An 18470-nucleotide genomic window follows, 5' to 3' on the forward strand; every position below is an offset into this window, starting at 1 on the left:
TTCGTTCCAGTTTCCAGTTTATCTCACTGATCGACTTGATCCTGACCGTTAGCGCCACCTAACTGTATATAATGTGGAGTCACAATGCCACCGGGTGACCGCTCCTTGCCAATACTAGTTGCCATATAAAGAGCATGCCCTAGACGTGTAATTATATCTTATGACAGAGTCAATAAATATACTACCCACATAATTAATTCATCTCGTTATAAATACTTAGGTAAACAAACATAAATTAATATACGAAACGATTTAACTTGTATGAACTATGAAGCCATATTATGAAATAAAGAACACATTTTTCCTGAAAAAAAAAAAAAAAAAAAAAAAATATATATATATATATATATATATATATATATATATATATATATATATATACTTATATACATATAAGTATATTGACCTGTAAATACAATATCGATATACTATCGTCACTATTTATCGTTTTTCACATTAAGGAATGTTATAGTATCGATTTTACATAATTTAGCTTCGAAAATATCACGAAGACCAAACTATGTGAAAATTAAAATTCAAAAGAGATTTGATTAATAAATGATGGACGTTTTGATAAAATCTTCATAGATTACCTACCAATGGCAATAAAATATATTATAAATTTCTGCAAAATTAAGAAAAGTGTAAGAACAGTAACATATAAAATTAAGTACATAAAAGTATTTAGGGAATTTAGCATTTTAGAAAATAACAAATACCGTAAAATAAAATAAATCAAACAAAATAATAATAATTCAAACTATTAAGTGAAATAAAAAAACATGTCTTTATTTATTTTTGTTGATTGTATAAAGTTACATAAGTAATTTTAAAAAAAGTTTACTAGTAATATTTTAGTTTTACAAACGTCATATTATACAGTCGTGTGACTGATATTACGTCACTTCCGTTATATATTTTTCTTACGATTTTAGTATCACATTTTGTTCAGTTCGGTCGCTCAGCCTAATGTCAAGCCTACCGTAAGGAACTTATCGTTCTAAAAATAAATAGGTATAATACATCTCAAGAAGTAGTAAGGTTATTTATATAAGCAACGCATAACGGCTCATATCTCTGTGAAATGCGATCTTAGCCCAGTTATTAGCAACTACCTTTACAATATACATATACGTGTACGTAAAATATATTTTAGAAACTTTCCGCCCGCGGCTGTTGCGTTTTTCTTCTTTTAAGCGCCTTCAATAAAACGAAGAAGTTTTCAATTCGGCTGTATTTTTTAAATTTATTTTACCTCATAACTTTTTACTGGGTGTACCGATTTTGATGGTTTTTTGTTTTATCGAAAGCGAGTGCTTGTCATGTGGTCCGGTCGGTTATTTTTCGTTTGCGAACAAACATTATTATAAAATAACCAATTTCACTCACAGTGATAACGTAGCATTGTATCAGTGGATTAGTGAAAGAATAATTATTTATGTTTTTGAGTTTATTTTATTGCAAAAAAAAAACTTTGGTTTTTAAAATATTAATATAAGATGAAATGAAATGTCATCAGTCGTAAGATTTTTTTTATGGTTAATAAAACTTACGCACTACACATTAACCAAAGAACCAGTTTTCAATTCAAGTGCTATTTAATTCGTTTCGCTCATTTCAACGGATAGACAGAACAGGCCCTGGAAGCTGATTTTATATGCCTATAATATTTGCTCTCGGAAATAAAAGCTTATCTGTAGTTAGAACGAATAGCTAAGCAAACATATGTGACTAATTTTATATTTCCTCGGATTGATATTCTGACTAACGCTTTAAGACGAGATTTCCTCCAAAACAATTTATTCACCGCAATTATTAATCATTTGAACGATATAAATAGCAAAACAGTACCTACTAACTATGCCGAAGTAAGACTAATAAAGCAATGTTATATGAATTCGCTTACAAATTTTGTTAAATTTACATAAGTTCTGCAGTGGAATAATCTATGTATTTAGCGGCCTTTTGCTTTACTTATTATTAATAGATAACGCCGTTTTGCAGCATCTAGAACAAATTGCATTTTTTCATAAAGAAGGATTTATATGACAGATAATATATGTACAAATGTTCGTTCTTATTTTCATTAACGTGTACAATAATTTATTATAGGTACCTCCTTGATTTGCGACAATTTTGGTACATCTATAAAATTAAAAATAAGCATAAGTAAAACTTTCGGAAAAAAAAAAAAGGAAAATTACGTACCCCATAAACTACATTAATCACCCTAGTGTTGAAGGTTAATAAGCTCGTTATGAAAACATTACTTAGGTCAAATATTGTTTATGCTATTGCATAATTATGCATGTATTTCGTTTTTTAACTAAAAGAATGCATTTTAATCGCTGTGTTATCTGATAAGCGGCACAGTTATCACTTCATAGAAGCGCATAACATGATGTTCAGTTTATATCGTATGTTTATATAAAAAAATATATAAAATATAAAACTTTTTATATAAAAAACTTTATATAAAAAGATTATTAAAATTATCATTTTTATTTGCTGTGTTACCAATAGACATTGGTAAAATGACTTGACTAATTTGAGGCTTTAATATGCTATCAATGCAAAAATGTACGCCATGGTTAATGTCATGTATTTATGACTCATTATTAATTTAAGATACATTTTAATTATATATAAATAGGTATGAATAATAACTTACTTATTCTATTACAGGATTATTATATTTATATTTATTTGCTTATTGATTATTTACAACGCCAATGAATATAACGTACTTTAAACAAAGATAAAGAAAATAAGAAAGTAAAACGCAATCCTATCTAATTTAATTTATCTTCGTAATAATGATTCAGTGATTATTTTATCGGCATTAAAACCAGTACATTTAATGTTCATTATCTTAACGTAGGCTACTTTATAAGTATGTCAGATGCACTAAACAGTACTCAATGACAGGTCGTTACGGATAATTGGAGGCTTATGCCGATGCGATGGTTGGGAATGACTTTCAAATTTTGGATTATTTCTTACAGGTTCCATTGAGTCAACAACGCTTATAGACTTAACTTATCTCAAGATGCATAAATCACTCTAAATTTCACTCAATCTTCCACTGTAATAAAATTGTTTATTGTTCTGGATAAAAAATAAACAAATAAAAAATGTAATAAACAGGCAGCTACATTTTTATACCCATCATCCCTACGATGCCTGGAGCTTTGTTTATCCGTCCTTTTTTAACGTCTTCTAATTCTTCGGCAATCCGGCAAGATGCCTGGTATAATCGTTAAATAAACTTACTTGTCGACGTTGAAACAATATAATACATAATTATACATACAACTATGTGTCTGTGTATATGTATGTGTTTGCATTTCGTATTTTTTATATACCTACATTAATATCAGCTTAAAATTAACACTATCTGTAACGTTAAATGTTTTATTTGCCAAACTAGCTGTTCTTGTTAAAACTTCCATCCCCTGTTGTTGATTTTTAAAAAATTATAGAAATTCCATTACCAGAAACTTTCATTGCCTGTTCAAATTCTACAATAAATTTTAATTGTAGTGTATTGGTTATGAAATCATCATACTAAATTTAAAAGCATCCAACTGCAATTACACATAAACGGTTGACATCTTATTTAGAATAGCATATAAGGAAATATATTTTACATATGTAGGAAAAATAGAATACATATAAGAAATTACCAACACACCGTATTTATCTGTTTTTGAGACACTCAAAACTTTATAATTTACAATAGCAACAACAATTTAAATGCTTGTAAATTTGCTGTTTAATAATCCTGTTTAAATTATTTAATGGAAATTTTCCATCATCTATCTAAGAATAACCATTTGACAATATAATGAGAATTATCTTCTTACTCTTAGAGGTAATACTTGTAAATGAAAAGCATAACTAAGCCACTGGTAATAATACTTACACGAGAGCAAAAAACCCCGGAGAGTAGAGAGTAATCCAACACTATATTATACCTGCGCTCCATTGTAGCGGACAACTTGTTAACTTCGGACACGGTTCTGAGAATGCAACACCTTTTAATGTTAAGCTTTGAATACCAGCCTTACTTAGTACGACGGTTATCCTCTTTGAGAAGGTGCGATCATGAAATAGTTTTGATTTTATTCATTTCTGTATTTACTTTAAGGTAACCGTAAACCATTTTATAGTTTTCATTACAAAATAATTTCTTACACATTGGAAAATTATTTTATTTAGGATTTATTACTCGATGCCTCTTAAAAAGCTTTCAAATATTATTAAATAGGATAAAAAGTGAAGCTATACATGTAAAACTATTTCACGAGAATAAAACCCTATGGGTGTGCGTCTTAATTACGAGTGCGTCCAGTACAAACATTTGATGAATTTTAATTTACGGAAGTTATAATCGTTTTTGAACTGTACAATTAACTTCAATAATTTATTTGGCATTTATAAATAAGGGCATATAGCAAAGCGGACTTAACTAAACGCAACAATGAAGCCATAAATGTAAAACTTCATTACAAAATCAACTAAATAAATATTTAGAACGTCGTTCAGTGAATGTCTTGAGCTATAACCCGCAGGTATGTATTTAACATAACAAGAGAGTTCGTACAATGAACGCGGTAAACTATACCTTACTAAGTGTAAAACGAAGCTTCTCGAAAGAGATAACTTGTAAATATGTAAAAATCACACACCTACAAAACCATTCGCTTCGCTATATTATTTAGTGTTGCTTCATATATGAATAGATTCCTCTCTATTGCTCACGTGTATCGCTTATTTACAAATCAAATACGCACCTAAAAGTAATAAAGATTGGATGTTAAAGTATGCGTAAGTAATAGTAATCCAATATGTACGTGACTAACCGCTTCTAAATTTTTTCACGGGAACTATTGTATTGTTAGATTAACAGGTTTGTCCCAAATCGTGTATACAGTCGAGAATGGAAAGTGTACCTACATATTACAAAATTACCTTACTTTACAAAATCATTTAATATAAATTTATTAATTATATAGTAGTAATACTATATAATTGATAAATATATACTTAATAAATGTAAATTAACCAATTGTATAGTATTAAGCAGTTACATATATTCCTATATCCAATCGCGTATGTCACTATAATAATAAATATAATATTATTTTATTGTGTAATTCGGTGTATTCGTGTCTTATTCACTTTACATTTAAAAAAAAAAGAAAAGTATTTTTGCTGCAAAAACTGCAAAAGTTCCTTTTTCGGTTAATTTAAAACAAAACATACGATCACAAGCTTTTGTTTGCGGAACCCAAAAACCACTTTTAGCGAAAGTGGTCAACATTAGACAGTCGCGCGTTCCATAGAGGGCTAAGTTGCGCAGACATCCAATTAGACGGAATGTGACTTTGCGACTTGGATGTTATACATGATGATATTCTTTTACAAATTAAAACAAATATGAAAAAATTAAAAATAGTTTTATCGGCACTAGTGAAAATAAGATGTCATAACTTATATAAGTACGTTGAGTAAGTAATCGAAAAGTCTTATTCAAAAAAGTCAACAAAATAATCACAATGGTGTAGCAATAAAGTACTTGCAAATTAACAAATGTTACAGTAATTCAGTAATATGAATATTCAAGTAAAGGCACGACATATTTCTAACTAATTCTCGAGTATTAAGCCTCCGGTGCGACCGCCTGTGTACGAGTGTCCATAAAAGGTACCCTGACAATGACCTGGGAACTCAGCTCATTTGAGGTGAAACAACGTATTAGTCGTTAAATTTCTTTATATAGACACTACGACAGTGGCGAATAAGACAGATAAATGACAATCTATAACGATCTATAAATAGGTATATGAAATTTTTTATGTGAATGGCGTAAATAACGGTAATCATTATTCCAGAACTAAATAATTAAATAATATAGTATAAGTAAAATAAGTAATATATAATATTATAAAAATAAAATAGAATGTACCCTCTCTCCTAATAAAAATAATAAGTTTAAAGAAGCCAATTTAAGAATTGAAAAGAAAACTAAACTTGAGTTCTCTTTAGCAAATTATTGGTATTATTTTTCTTTGTATTCGTTTTGTTTTTGTCATTAATCATCTCGGCACGGGTGTTCAAAAAAGGTAAATATGTAACTCGTTAAAATATTAGTAACCTATTTTTTAACAAAAAGGTTTAAAGTAATAAATAACATTTTAAAATAAATCTTTTCCTCTTTCTTTTTTTATATGAATCTTTACATAAATAGATTTTTTAGGCAGTGTATAGACATTGATTGTCTACAACAAAAGCTTCCTTCGAGATTCAGCCAGTTTACCCGTATGTTGTTGCTTCCAATGACTCGTAAAAGTAACTAAGATGATAGACCAACGTTTCAGACACCTAATATTAGATAGCCCTAGTAAACTATGTTTATATTTTCCATAAAAAGCCACCCAGCAGATAATTGTGGAGTTAAGCACAATTCATCTATATGTCGTGTACTAACTACGTTGTTTCGTGTTTCGTGTACGTTTTGTTAAAAAAAAATTTAATGTGTTTTCGTCGATGGTCTGATTTTTTGGGGACTTATTTTCAGAGAGACACGAATTAACAGAATATCTTTTACCCTATATTGAAAGTAAAAACTTAGATTTAAAAACAACATTAGTAATTGGCATACATTGCAAGAAAGTGTACTATGTTCTATGTCTGAATAAAATCATTACTGTCATATCAGCATACATCTGAAGAAGTTATAATTATAAAAGTAGGTATGTTTCATGTTTATAAAGTGTTCACATATAAAATCAATATACATTACGACTGAGTAGGTTCCACCATCAGCGTCGAACATTTCTACCAATTATTTGCATATATATACTTTTAGCTTTGTTTTAAAATTGTAAGTCAGTCTAATCTATGCTTTTATTTTTGAAATAATTTGTTTTCTTTACAAAAATTTTATATCACCAGAAAGAAGAACTCATCACATGTATATATATTTATAATTAGTTCATAGAACGGAAGTATACATTAACTTTTTATTTATATAATCAACATGAACATCATCACATATATCCTTGAACTAAACAAACAGGGCAGTACCAACGCCAAATATGATATCAGCGGGATTATCACTATTTATCTGACGCGATAACCGGGTAAATTAACACGGGCGCCATGTCTCCTTGCCTTATCGCGTTATATTTGCAAAGGACTTTGCGTGCCTATGTCGATTTAAACGATACTTAGAATCTCCGTAATTTCCAGACAGTCTGTAATTTGTATGTATAACAATTTATTAAAGAGCATAATTACGTACGAGTCTAGAGTCATTTCAGAATGGCAACATAAATAATTACAAAAAACGATTGTGCTTTAGACCACACGACTAAAGTAAGACTTCTTTATCAATAGACCTGCACAATAGGCCTGCACTTTGTCTTAGATCGAAACGTAACTGGCTAGGAGAGAAAGAGAGAAAGAAAATGTGTGCTCGCACCTCTTTTTCTTTATCCGTTCGCCTCGCCCAATCACACTTTTCGTAACGCTCTCGTCACACTTTCACCAGCTTACTTCCCAAGTCAAGCGTGCCTAAAGAAGTTTTACTTCAAAAATAAAAATAAAAAATTCAACTATGTAAGTAAAAAATACTTTTATTAAGATCATTCGTCGCGGCTTCTACTCAGAATCATCTTATAAAAAATGCCTAAATGGTACGTCAGTATGAGCGAACCACAGTGACCTTGTCGCTAACGAAGGCTGCACACCGTACAAGGCTGGCACACAAAACAAAATAAAACGACAGCGCAAAGACCTGCTACAAAAAAATAAACCAATAAAACGAACGCTGTTCGGAACGAATGCGACGGACCGAAAATTTTACTCTTTTATCTTTTTGACCACGATTTATTAAGAACTTAAAATTTGTACAAGCGTGTTGATTAGAAAACTCCTTATGTGGTACTTATTACTTATCAATTATTTTCAAATTTATTTTTACATGAATTTGATTATACTTGTTTCGTTTTCATACTTATGTATGTTCGTTTCCATACTTATGTATGTCAACTACGTCTTACCGTTTATTTCACGATAATTTGTTTTTCAATTATTTATAGACAGTTAAGTCTGTCAGTAAATTAATTTTAATTTAATGACATGATTTATACCGAAACTATCTGTAAATATTTAGTTCTTAAGTTGTGAATTGTAAATATGTATAATGTTTAATAAACTATTGTTCCCATTGGTATTTAATAAAGGCTTACTTTAAGTAAGCCTTTAAAGTACCTTTGCTTCAGCCTGTAATATCCCACTACTGGGCTTTCCCCATGTTGGAGAAGGATCAGAGCTTAATCCATCACGCTGCGGTCTCCAATGCGGGTTGCCAGATATACTCCCTACTATGAGTAACGATCGCTATCAGGTGTACACGATAACAACCGGGACCGCCGGCTTAACGTGCTCTCCGAGGCACGATGGGGAGACCCACAAGAACTGCACAAACACTCAGACCATGGCAAACACCTGTATGGCCAATACAAACGTTTGTCATGTACGGGGACCGAACCCGCAACCGCCAGCGCAACAGGCACAATCCATGGCTGTGACAGTTGCCCCAACGCGGCTTAAAGTACCTACCTACCTACTGATACTTAAATATCATTGGTCAAGATTGGACACCAGATTTATAATTTATTGTTGATTTTTAGGAATATAATAAAATAAATTCTACATTCTTCTGTAAAATTTCGATTCATGAATAAAAAAAAGAGTTATTTATTAATAAATAAAAACTTTTTAAGCTATCCTCCATATTACTCACACAAGATAAATTTTATTAGATTAAATATGCATGTCTGTTATTTGTCAAATAAAAATGGCGATAGATTATTGACAGCTATGTAGATCATGGACAGATGTGGTGCGAATTGGGTTACACTGATATGATAACACTATCAGTATTCCTGTTATATCCCATGGATATCAAGCTAGTTTCGTTCTGATGGCGAATTTTATAAAACGCTAATATTTTTCCTTTCTTATTTATTTATGTCAAACATCGAGCAACGTAAGTGTACTTTTTCAAACTTATTAAATTGTTTGAAATTTAAGACAACTGTAGCGGATGTTTAAATTGATTTATATTTAACAGAAGTTATGCTTCTAGGGTGTAGAGCTGTTAATGAGCGGTGTTTGGTGGTTTCTTAGGTAGACAGAATATTATGTTTCTTGTATGTTAATATTGATAAAAAGATATAAATATGTGACGCACGACCCGACAACATTGATACAAAGTATGTATCATTTCACGATTGATTTATTAAACAGACATCGGTCTGTAGATTGAGTGAATTCTGAATACTAACAGTCTGAGTCAATAGGTCGATCCAATGGAAATAAAATGGCGCTTACGACATAAATTTTGATTACAATTTTGTTTTGACTATTATTAACGTAAAAGTATACAAATACTTGAGTTCCGAGACACGACTACAGTTTAGATTACCGGGTGACATTTACAAAATAAATAAGTTCTACTGAATGAATCAAATTATAATTAATCAAACTATAATTGTGTTTGCTAGCAAACAAAAAAAAAACGACTTAAATTACATCGACAAATCATACACAGTAAGTAGATGAAAAAAATTGATAAACGCACTAGTCGTCACTGCGGTTTTCGAGGTTTCCGCTCGATTTCTATGGGATTCCATCATCAGATCCCGGTTTACTTATCATCCTTAGGATATCTCATTTCCAACAAAAAAAGAATTATCAAAATCTTTATATATATATATGGTCGAATTGTAACCTCCTCATTTTTTGAAGTCGGTTAAATAAAATCAAACCATAAATAAATTGATACTTGCTATTCGTATCGGTACAGTAAATACTGGTGTACGATATTATACCTAGGTATATCTTACATAAACAGCTAAAAGCGCATTCTTAGCATAACACCCAGTCCGAGCGTCACTCTCAGCGTAACTATTCAGTGATTTTTCACGTGATTTCATTCTCCATATTCTGTTCATACCGCGCGCCTTATATTTTTGCTTAAGGACTAAGAAGTGAAGTCTAAAAACTCTTTTCTATATTTACTTGTTTTGAGGGGGCTCAATATTAAAGGCTTATAGTAATACAAATGATGGTTCACAATGCTAACCAGTTGCAGTCAGAGGTACAACAACGAGTTAAGTCATGCGAGTACCTTGGGGCCTGTAGGCGGATCCAGTTATCCCTAATTTAAATATTGCTCTTGAAGTGATATAATTGTTATAATTTCGTATTAGTAGGTATTTAGAATTACAGGAACGTTGAACCTCTATTTTTATATAGATATTATAATTTGTATGTGGACATTAATAAAAGATCAAAGTTAGTCAAACCTAAAAAGTTAATAAAAAGCAAAACTTTTCTCAATGTTATTTTAACGCTGCAAAGCCTGTGTTAGGTTTATTTAACTATTCATTCAGTGAGTCGTGTCGACTCGTTCATTGAATTAATCGCGTAAATTATAGGGTCCTAGGAACATTCGTTCACGTCAGAGTGCGTCCCGCTGGGCATGACGTGTGAACATTTTAATTGGGAAGAATCGCTCATTGGGGGACGACCCTCAAACCAGAAATAAACTTATTGAAAGCTACCAATCGTGTGTTTACGTAAACGAATCTATGTTTTACCTAAAACTGAAGCAAATCGCTTCGTTTCTAAGGAACGAAATTGATATAAATAAAACGCGTCGTGCGTTCAAGTATTCGAAAAAATTTAACAAGGAACCTTTTATAACTTTTGTTCATCTAAATAAATGTTAAATATTTATCTAATCACGTCTCCTTAAGTTATGAAAATATTTCTAAATTTGTAACGGAACTTAAACAAATGCTCAACATAAACAATATTTACAGACTTGGGTTAAAATTTGAGAAATGACTATTTGTGATCTCACAGCACATTACACTCCCACATGCGACTTATGTGCATGTTAACATGTGTGAAGTATAAAACACGCCAAACAGTCATATATTTTAACTATTTTTTTTTTTTGTTTGACGCTTGTTTGCTTGTGGAAAAAATTCAACTATGATGTAAATTCATTTGCTACTAAATAGGCTAAATTTAATTAATACATTCCGTAAACACTCAGTTTGCCTTTTCAACTTGCCTTTTACAACATAGGATAATAGTCGGAGATACGAACTAGACGTGATCTCACCCAGCATGTTAAAGATAAATAAGAAAATTCTTGGCCAGGCCATATTATATTCGGCAACTGCCATTCAATCTGGACCTATAGCAGGCAACACTAGGTCCTCGTATCCGCAATGAAAAAGGGCTCATTTTGATATAAGATTTATTTATTATAGATGTACCCACATGTAAGAAAGTACCTAGAACAATATGTATCAATATACTTGTTTATACTTGCCAGTTATGCCAGGAAAATAATAGACAACTCAACGTTTGTATTTTCTACAGGCTTCATATCTGTCGGTAGGTATTTAATTTAAATTATATTATATAAAAATTTCTTAAGCAGGTGGGTGAATTTCTTTTCGAGTTCGGATCTCCTACTATAAGGTTTTTACTTCTTTAATTTTCAATAAACAAATTAAATAAAATAATCAGATTCCCAAGTTATATTTTTAATGCATCGAAAAATATTTAGTTTAACATAAAAATAACAAATGATATCCTTATCAAAATTCTCAACGTACATATATTTCAAAAATATCGTCGTATCATGTTTATTTTAAGATGAGTTTATTTGCTAGAAGACTGTGATTGACATAGCGTCAGCTACGACAATTGACATCACGTCATGATATTCGTAAAATATTTTATGATCAGTAAGTAGATGGTAATAGTAACTACCTATATGTATTTTTTTTAATACAAAAAAGTATTTTCAACACTTGTGTTGTTTAATTTTAGTTATTTTTATTCGTCAGATATATCTCTTTATTTATTTATGTGTTTTATTTATTTATTTAATTAACAGTTTATTGCACATTTGAAATAACATATAAAAATAACAACATTCTAACCTACAAAAAACGAGTGTACTTTTAGACCACACGACTGAAGTAAAATTTCTTTAGCTCCATCTAACTTATATCTCCCTCTCAATTTCCGTTCGCCTCACATGATCACACTTTTCGTAACGCTCTCGTCACGCGTGCGTAAATAAATTTTACTTCAAATTTTTTTAGTACCTATCACTACGATTTCGTATACCAATGTTATTCAAAATTTAATTATTATTGCTTCAAATATTTTCGACTTACATAATAATACACGCTTATACCACCCAAACTGTGAAACCTGAAAACCATTGGATACCTTCCAACACACTGTCCGTCCATTTATCTCAAGATACGGCAGCTAGTCTAGCAATAAGTGTGATTCACTCACAAACAAGACGATAAAATAATATTAACATTATTATTTCAAATAAAACGATTAAAATATTTAAATTAAATAAACATACATATAATTATATGTATGTAAGTATATGTGTACATTATGTGTATCTGTATATTTACGGCCTATTTTACCAGTTGATGAAATTTTTAGATTTGTTATTATTTTTTACAATCGAATTTCACAGTTTATATGAGATTTCTCTTTTCCCAAATATGAATCTTAAAGATGTAGCTAATTGACTGAGGTAAAATAGGTCCTGATGCCCTACTCTACCTCCTGCTGTTAAAGTCTAATCGTAACATATTTGCAGGATAAACATAGCTAGTGAAACAGGCCCTTAGAATACCTACAACGCCAATAATGCCGTAAAACCTGAACTATGACGTTACTTTTACTTCAAATGCTATACGATCCAAAATAATTGTCTAGATTTAAAACACTCATTCATAATCTATCATTAATTATTTCAGTTCACATAATTTATTATTTTTATTGGTATGACGTGTCTTTTTATCTGTTTATTATAACGTTTAAATACAAAAATAAGTTTCAAATTCTATCGGGCACATTGTAATAAATATATTTATCTTAATATCTAAAAAATAACGCGTTACATTGTTTGTCCGCTGTGGACTCCTAAACTACCTCACCGATTTTAATCAAATTTGCACACCGTTTGCAGTTTGATCCAACTTGAATGATAGTCTATTTTTATTTTATTTTAATGACTGCGTTATTTTTACTGCAAATTTAAAAAAAAAATATGGCGATACGAAGTTCGCCAGGTCAGCTAGTTTCAAATATGTTTGATTAGCGAAATGAGCTATTGACTCTTACAAACAACCTTGATGAAATAAATTATTTTCATTTCCGTACAAAATTTGAAATACAGATGTAGAGACGCTGTAATTAAATAAAATACAACAAATAATATTCGCATAAGTAATGATAATTTATTTAGAGGCATAAAGACCTATTTTCCAGACCAATACTATGCCAAGTAGGACTAGCCAACTCTAACCTAGAGCCAATTTTTACGCATCGTACTTTCTTTCTATAAATGACTTACTACGAAATATTTTAATTTTGTAGATATTTTTGATTGGTAACTTACTTTATCACAGTTTTAAACATAAGTTATTGTTTTGCTACGTAAAATGTAAATAAATTTCCTTTAGCGCAAAACATTTTTATCGCAAGAGTTGTCGCTAAAGAATGAACGAAGTACAAGATGTATTTTAATATGTAAAAAAAATACTTTTGAGTATTTAAATTTATACTTTTATAATTTACAACAGGGTTAAAAAATTTAAGACTTATTTTAGCAATTTTAAAGTATAAAAATATTTTTTTTATTATTGTCGTTGTATGTCTGTTGCAAAAGAAAAGATGGTCCTTCGTTGATCTCCAAATCAGTAAATATTAACATCAAGTATGTTTAAGTGTATTTAAATACTTTCTGTCGGGTCTGGAGCTCATCATATCCGCTGACTCCAATGCGCACCATGCGCTATGGGGCAGCAAGGACAACAACCAGCGAGGTGAGGATTTTGTTTCTTTTTTACTCGCAACTAAGCTTAATGTAATTAATAAAGGATCGGAACCAACTTTTGTAACTTCGAGATCCCAAACCATCATTGATCTAACTCTGGCGACAGAGCATGTGTCCGAATATATTTCAGATTGGCATGTGTCTGACGACGTGTCGTGCTCTGATCACCGGTGGATCAAATACAACCTAAAAGTCACGCTGACGTCACCTGCACCCCGCCGTAACCCTCGGAGGATGGACCGCGGCAGGTATGAGCTCCTGACAGCGGAGAAACTCAAAGGCGTCGAACTACCCGATAACCATGAAGGCACGGAGGACATTGATAATCATATCAACCAGATAACTGACTGCCTAATCACCAGCTTTGAACAAACATGCCCACTTTCATCACCTAGAGCGCGACAGTTCTGCAAAGGGCACTGGTGGGGACCGGAGCTCGAAAAGCTACGACGCAGGGTGAGGAAGTTGTTCAACAGAGCAAAGAATACTCGTCTAGAACACCACTGGGATGCCTACAAGCAGGCCCAATATCACTACAAAAGGCGCATCAGAATAAGGAAGAAGGAGTGCTGGAGGCGCTTTTGTACCAACATAGAAACGAACAATCAGGCGAACAGAGTTAAGAATATATTGTGCAGCGAACCGGTGCACAACCTGGGTAACCTGAAAAAACCGGATGGAACATACACCAAAACGGATCTGGAAACTTCAGAACTGTTAATAACTACACACTTCCCAGGATGCCAAATCGAAAGAATTGCGGCATGGGAGGAAGAGCCAAAGAAGACACCTGTAATGGTGGACTGGATCACCGCCAAGAAAATTGTCACACATGACAAAGTAAAATGGGCCATCAACAGTTTCTTACCATACAAGTCGGCAGGACTGGATAAGGTGTTTCCAGGTCTGCTAAGATGGAGTGATAGGAAACTTATCGACCACCTTGTCTCCATATATAGGAGTTGCTTAGCTTATTGCTACACTCCAAAGTTATGGAGGGAAGTTAAGGTAGTCTTCATACCTAAACCCGGCAAAGGAGACTACTCACAACCAAAATCATTCAGACCTATTAGCCTTACCTCCTTTCTATTGAAAGTTTTGGAAAGGCTAATAGATCGGGAGCTGAGGAGCACAACTCTGGTTGAGCAACCCCTGAATCCCAACCAACATGCCTACTCAATGGGCAAATCAACGGACTCTGCCCTACACAAGGTTATATCCTATATAGAGGGCAATCTCCATCACAAAATATCAACCTTAGGCGCCTTTATTGATATTGAAGGGGCCTTTGATAAAACTAAGTTCACCAGCATAAGCCGTGCCCTGACCAAGCATGGAGTCAATAACACGATTGCCGGGTGGATTGACAGCATGCTGAAGTACAGGGCTATCCAATTCACTGTGAATGAAATAACTAGAGGCGTTGTAGCGAGGGGATGTCCGCAGGGGGGGGTCCTTTCCCCACTTCTGTGGAACATAGTGATCGACGAACTGATCACCTTGCTCAACGACCGCAGATTTCTAACAGTGGGCTATGCAGACGACTTAACTGTACTCATCAGTGGACCATCTGAGAGGACAGTCTGCGACCAAATGAGGGCCGCACTAAAAGTCGTTGAACAGTGGTGTACGGACCACGAACTAACAGTGAACCCCGCAAAGACGGAACTTGTGATGTTCACAAATAAACGGAATTTAGGAAACCTTAAACTCCCTAAATTATTTGGCACCAGTCTTGCCCTAACCAAGGAGGTCAAATATCTTGGAGTAATCCTAGATAGTAAGCTTCTTTGGAACAGGCATTTAGACTCAAAAATCAACAAAGCCAGCATAATCCTCTGCCAATGCAAAAGGCTCCTCGGCAAAAGCTGGGGCATATCACCTAAAATTACTCTATGGCTTTACAAAACAATTGTCAGGCCTATAATCACCTACGGTGCGGTAATCTGGTGGCAGAGAACAGAACTTACAACCGTTAGAAACAAACTCCAGCGGTTTCAGAGAATAGCATGCTCTGCAATCACTGGCTGTATGCGTACCGCCCCCACAGCAGCTCTTGAGGTTATGCTTGACCTGGCATCGCTTGACTTGTTCATACAACAGGAGGCGGCTATGTCAGCTATCAGGCTGAAACACTTGGGCTTGTGGTGCAACCAGGAGGGTCCACACAATAGACTTTGGAGCAACCTTGTGAGCTATGAGCCACTACTTGCTGCTCCTTGTGATAGGATTCCCAAACAACATATTTTCGAAAGAAAGTACCATATACAACCGTTTGAGGCTGAAAGAGACCAATCCGGCATACGCGAGGTCCGCATCTACACGGATGGCTCCAAAATGGGGTCTGGCACCGGTGCCGGAGTGTACTCACAAGACCTCAATATCAACTTATCACTAACGCTGGGCCAACACAGCTCCATCTTTCAATGTGAGTGTGTTGCGATAACCCATGCAGCCACCGCCGTCCTGTCAAAAGGCATTAGGGATTGCAATATCCGTATTCTGTCGGACAGCATGGCCGTACTTAAAGCGCTAGAGAGCAGTTCGACTAACTCTAGTCTTATATACGAATGTCATCAAACCCTGGAAGTATTAGCCTCACACAATGAGGTAATCCTCCAGTGGATAAAAGGACATAGTGGATCGCACGGAAACGATGCTGCCGACGAGCTTGCAAGACAGGGGTCCAGTACAAAGGTTGCCGGCCCAACCATCTTATTGCCGCTACCTTTCGGACAACTGCGCTCGTGGGTAAGGCAACGTACACGTGCAAATCACAATGCCCTTTGGGCAAACCAAACCGGCTGTAGACAGTCCAAATTGATACTCACGGAAGTATCACCGCACCTAGCGTGCCGACTGCTCAGTCTCAACCGCCTGGACATCAGAATAGTTGTTGGCACGATTACCGGCCACATGGCACTCAACCACCAACTATTCATCATGAATGCAACAGACAGCCCTCTTTGCAGGGGCTGTCTGGCTGCTGAAGAAACAGCCGCCCACGTAATCCTGGAATGCGAGGGAGTGGCCGCACACCGGGCTACCATCCTTAAGGATATAAGGACGCTCCGAGAAGCCTGTGAACGCCCCAGGAGGCTTCTGAGCTTCTGGAAGGAGCTGGGCTGGCTGAACTAGTCAGCCCACTTTTCACGCATAATGGACCACCTTTGCGTCTAAATGCGGAAAATCGAGCCCAACACAAATACAAATACAAATACAATACTTTCTGTCAACACGTTATAACACTAACTTTCACCTGCGTAAATGTAACTTATGCAATCTTTGAAGATAAGATAGCGAAGGGTTGCTAACCTTAAGGCCTGTTTCACCAGTTGTGGAAAACGCTATTTGACGGATAACCGTTTCCGACAGTTAAAAGTTTTTGATTCATTATTCTTTTTTACCATCGAATTCTACTATATTTATGATATATTTCTATCATTTGTATAATAACCTTAAAGTCGCAGTTTATTAATTGAGGATAAACAGGTCCTACTAGCCTATTCTACCTCCTGCTGTCAAAGTCTATTTGTATCGTCATCCGTCATATAGCATTATCCAACTGGTGAAACAGGCCCTTAGAGCCGTTGTATTGAACTCATTTAGTTAATTAGATACAGACCTAGTGCATCTATCTCTCTGGCTAATGGCTTAGCGGAACAAAAAGCTAGCCACCAATTAGATTGCACTATCTATTAAGTTCGTGTCTGATATTAAAAATTTATTCGATTTTATGTGTTAAGGAAGTTAATAAATCTAACGATCTTAAAAATATAATATTAATCGAAGTTATGTTTTAATTAATATAAGTAAAAAAAAAAAAACGATTTGTATGATATCACTTTTATTGTGAAATAGTTTCTTCGAGCATATCGACTCTACAATTTTTGATAAAGGTCTAGTCAGATAGGATGATATCGAATTTTAAAATATATTTAATTTGCATGCACAGAAACTGATCAACACAGCGATATCGAAAACATGTGAGGAAGCGACCTTCACACATGACATCATAGTGACTTATTATTCAAGATTAAGTTTTATACTCACCAACTTTTTAATTCGTTCTTATTTCCGATCGTAAGATGTTCAGCAACAGAAAATCCAAAATACGAGCCGGGCTCGCCGAACTTTATCACAGGAATCCTCGGTTCTAAGTTAAAACTTGTAACACAATGTAAAATGCACAATAATAAAACACTACTACTAGTATTTTTTGTAGCCATCGTTGCGTCCGTAATTTAATCTTACTGTGAATCGAGTTATCGCACCAATTCACAATCTACCAGTTGTTATTTGGCACATCGCGATTTTCGTATAAAAAAATACGCTGAACGGGCGATGAGACCCCCAGCGCGCTGGCCGTTCGCCGGTCGAATATTCCCGCTTAACTCGGTATCTCTGTTGACTCTACGTAGACACAACAAGGCCTACACTACGTTAATACATACACAACGCGTGGCCGATCATCGTCCGCTGGAGGCAACTGAACTCA

At 33.9% G+C, this 18470-nt stretch overlaps 1 protein-coding gene across 1 annotated transcript in view; it reads right to left on the reverse strand.

Moving 5' to 3' along the window:
- Positions 1–18470, reverse strand: part of LOC123656307 (integrin alpha-PS1) — an 80936-nt gene extending 62466 nt beyond the window's left edge. The window contains exon 1 of the mRNA XM_045592012.1: positions 18026–18470. Coding sequence (XP_045447968.1) covers positions 18026–18201 — 176 coding nt within the window. The 5' untranslated portion in view covers positions 18202–18470. The remainder of the gene's footprint in view (positions 1–18025) is intronic.

Source organism: Melitaea cinxia, chromosome 9 (genome assembly GCF_905220565.1).
Source record: "Melitaea cinxia chromosome 9, ilMelCinx1.1, whole genome shotgun sequence".
Classification (NCBI taxonomy): domain Eukaryota; kingdom Metazoa; phylum Arthropoda; class Insecta; order Lepidoptera; family Nymphalidae; genus Melitaea; species Melitaea cinxia.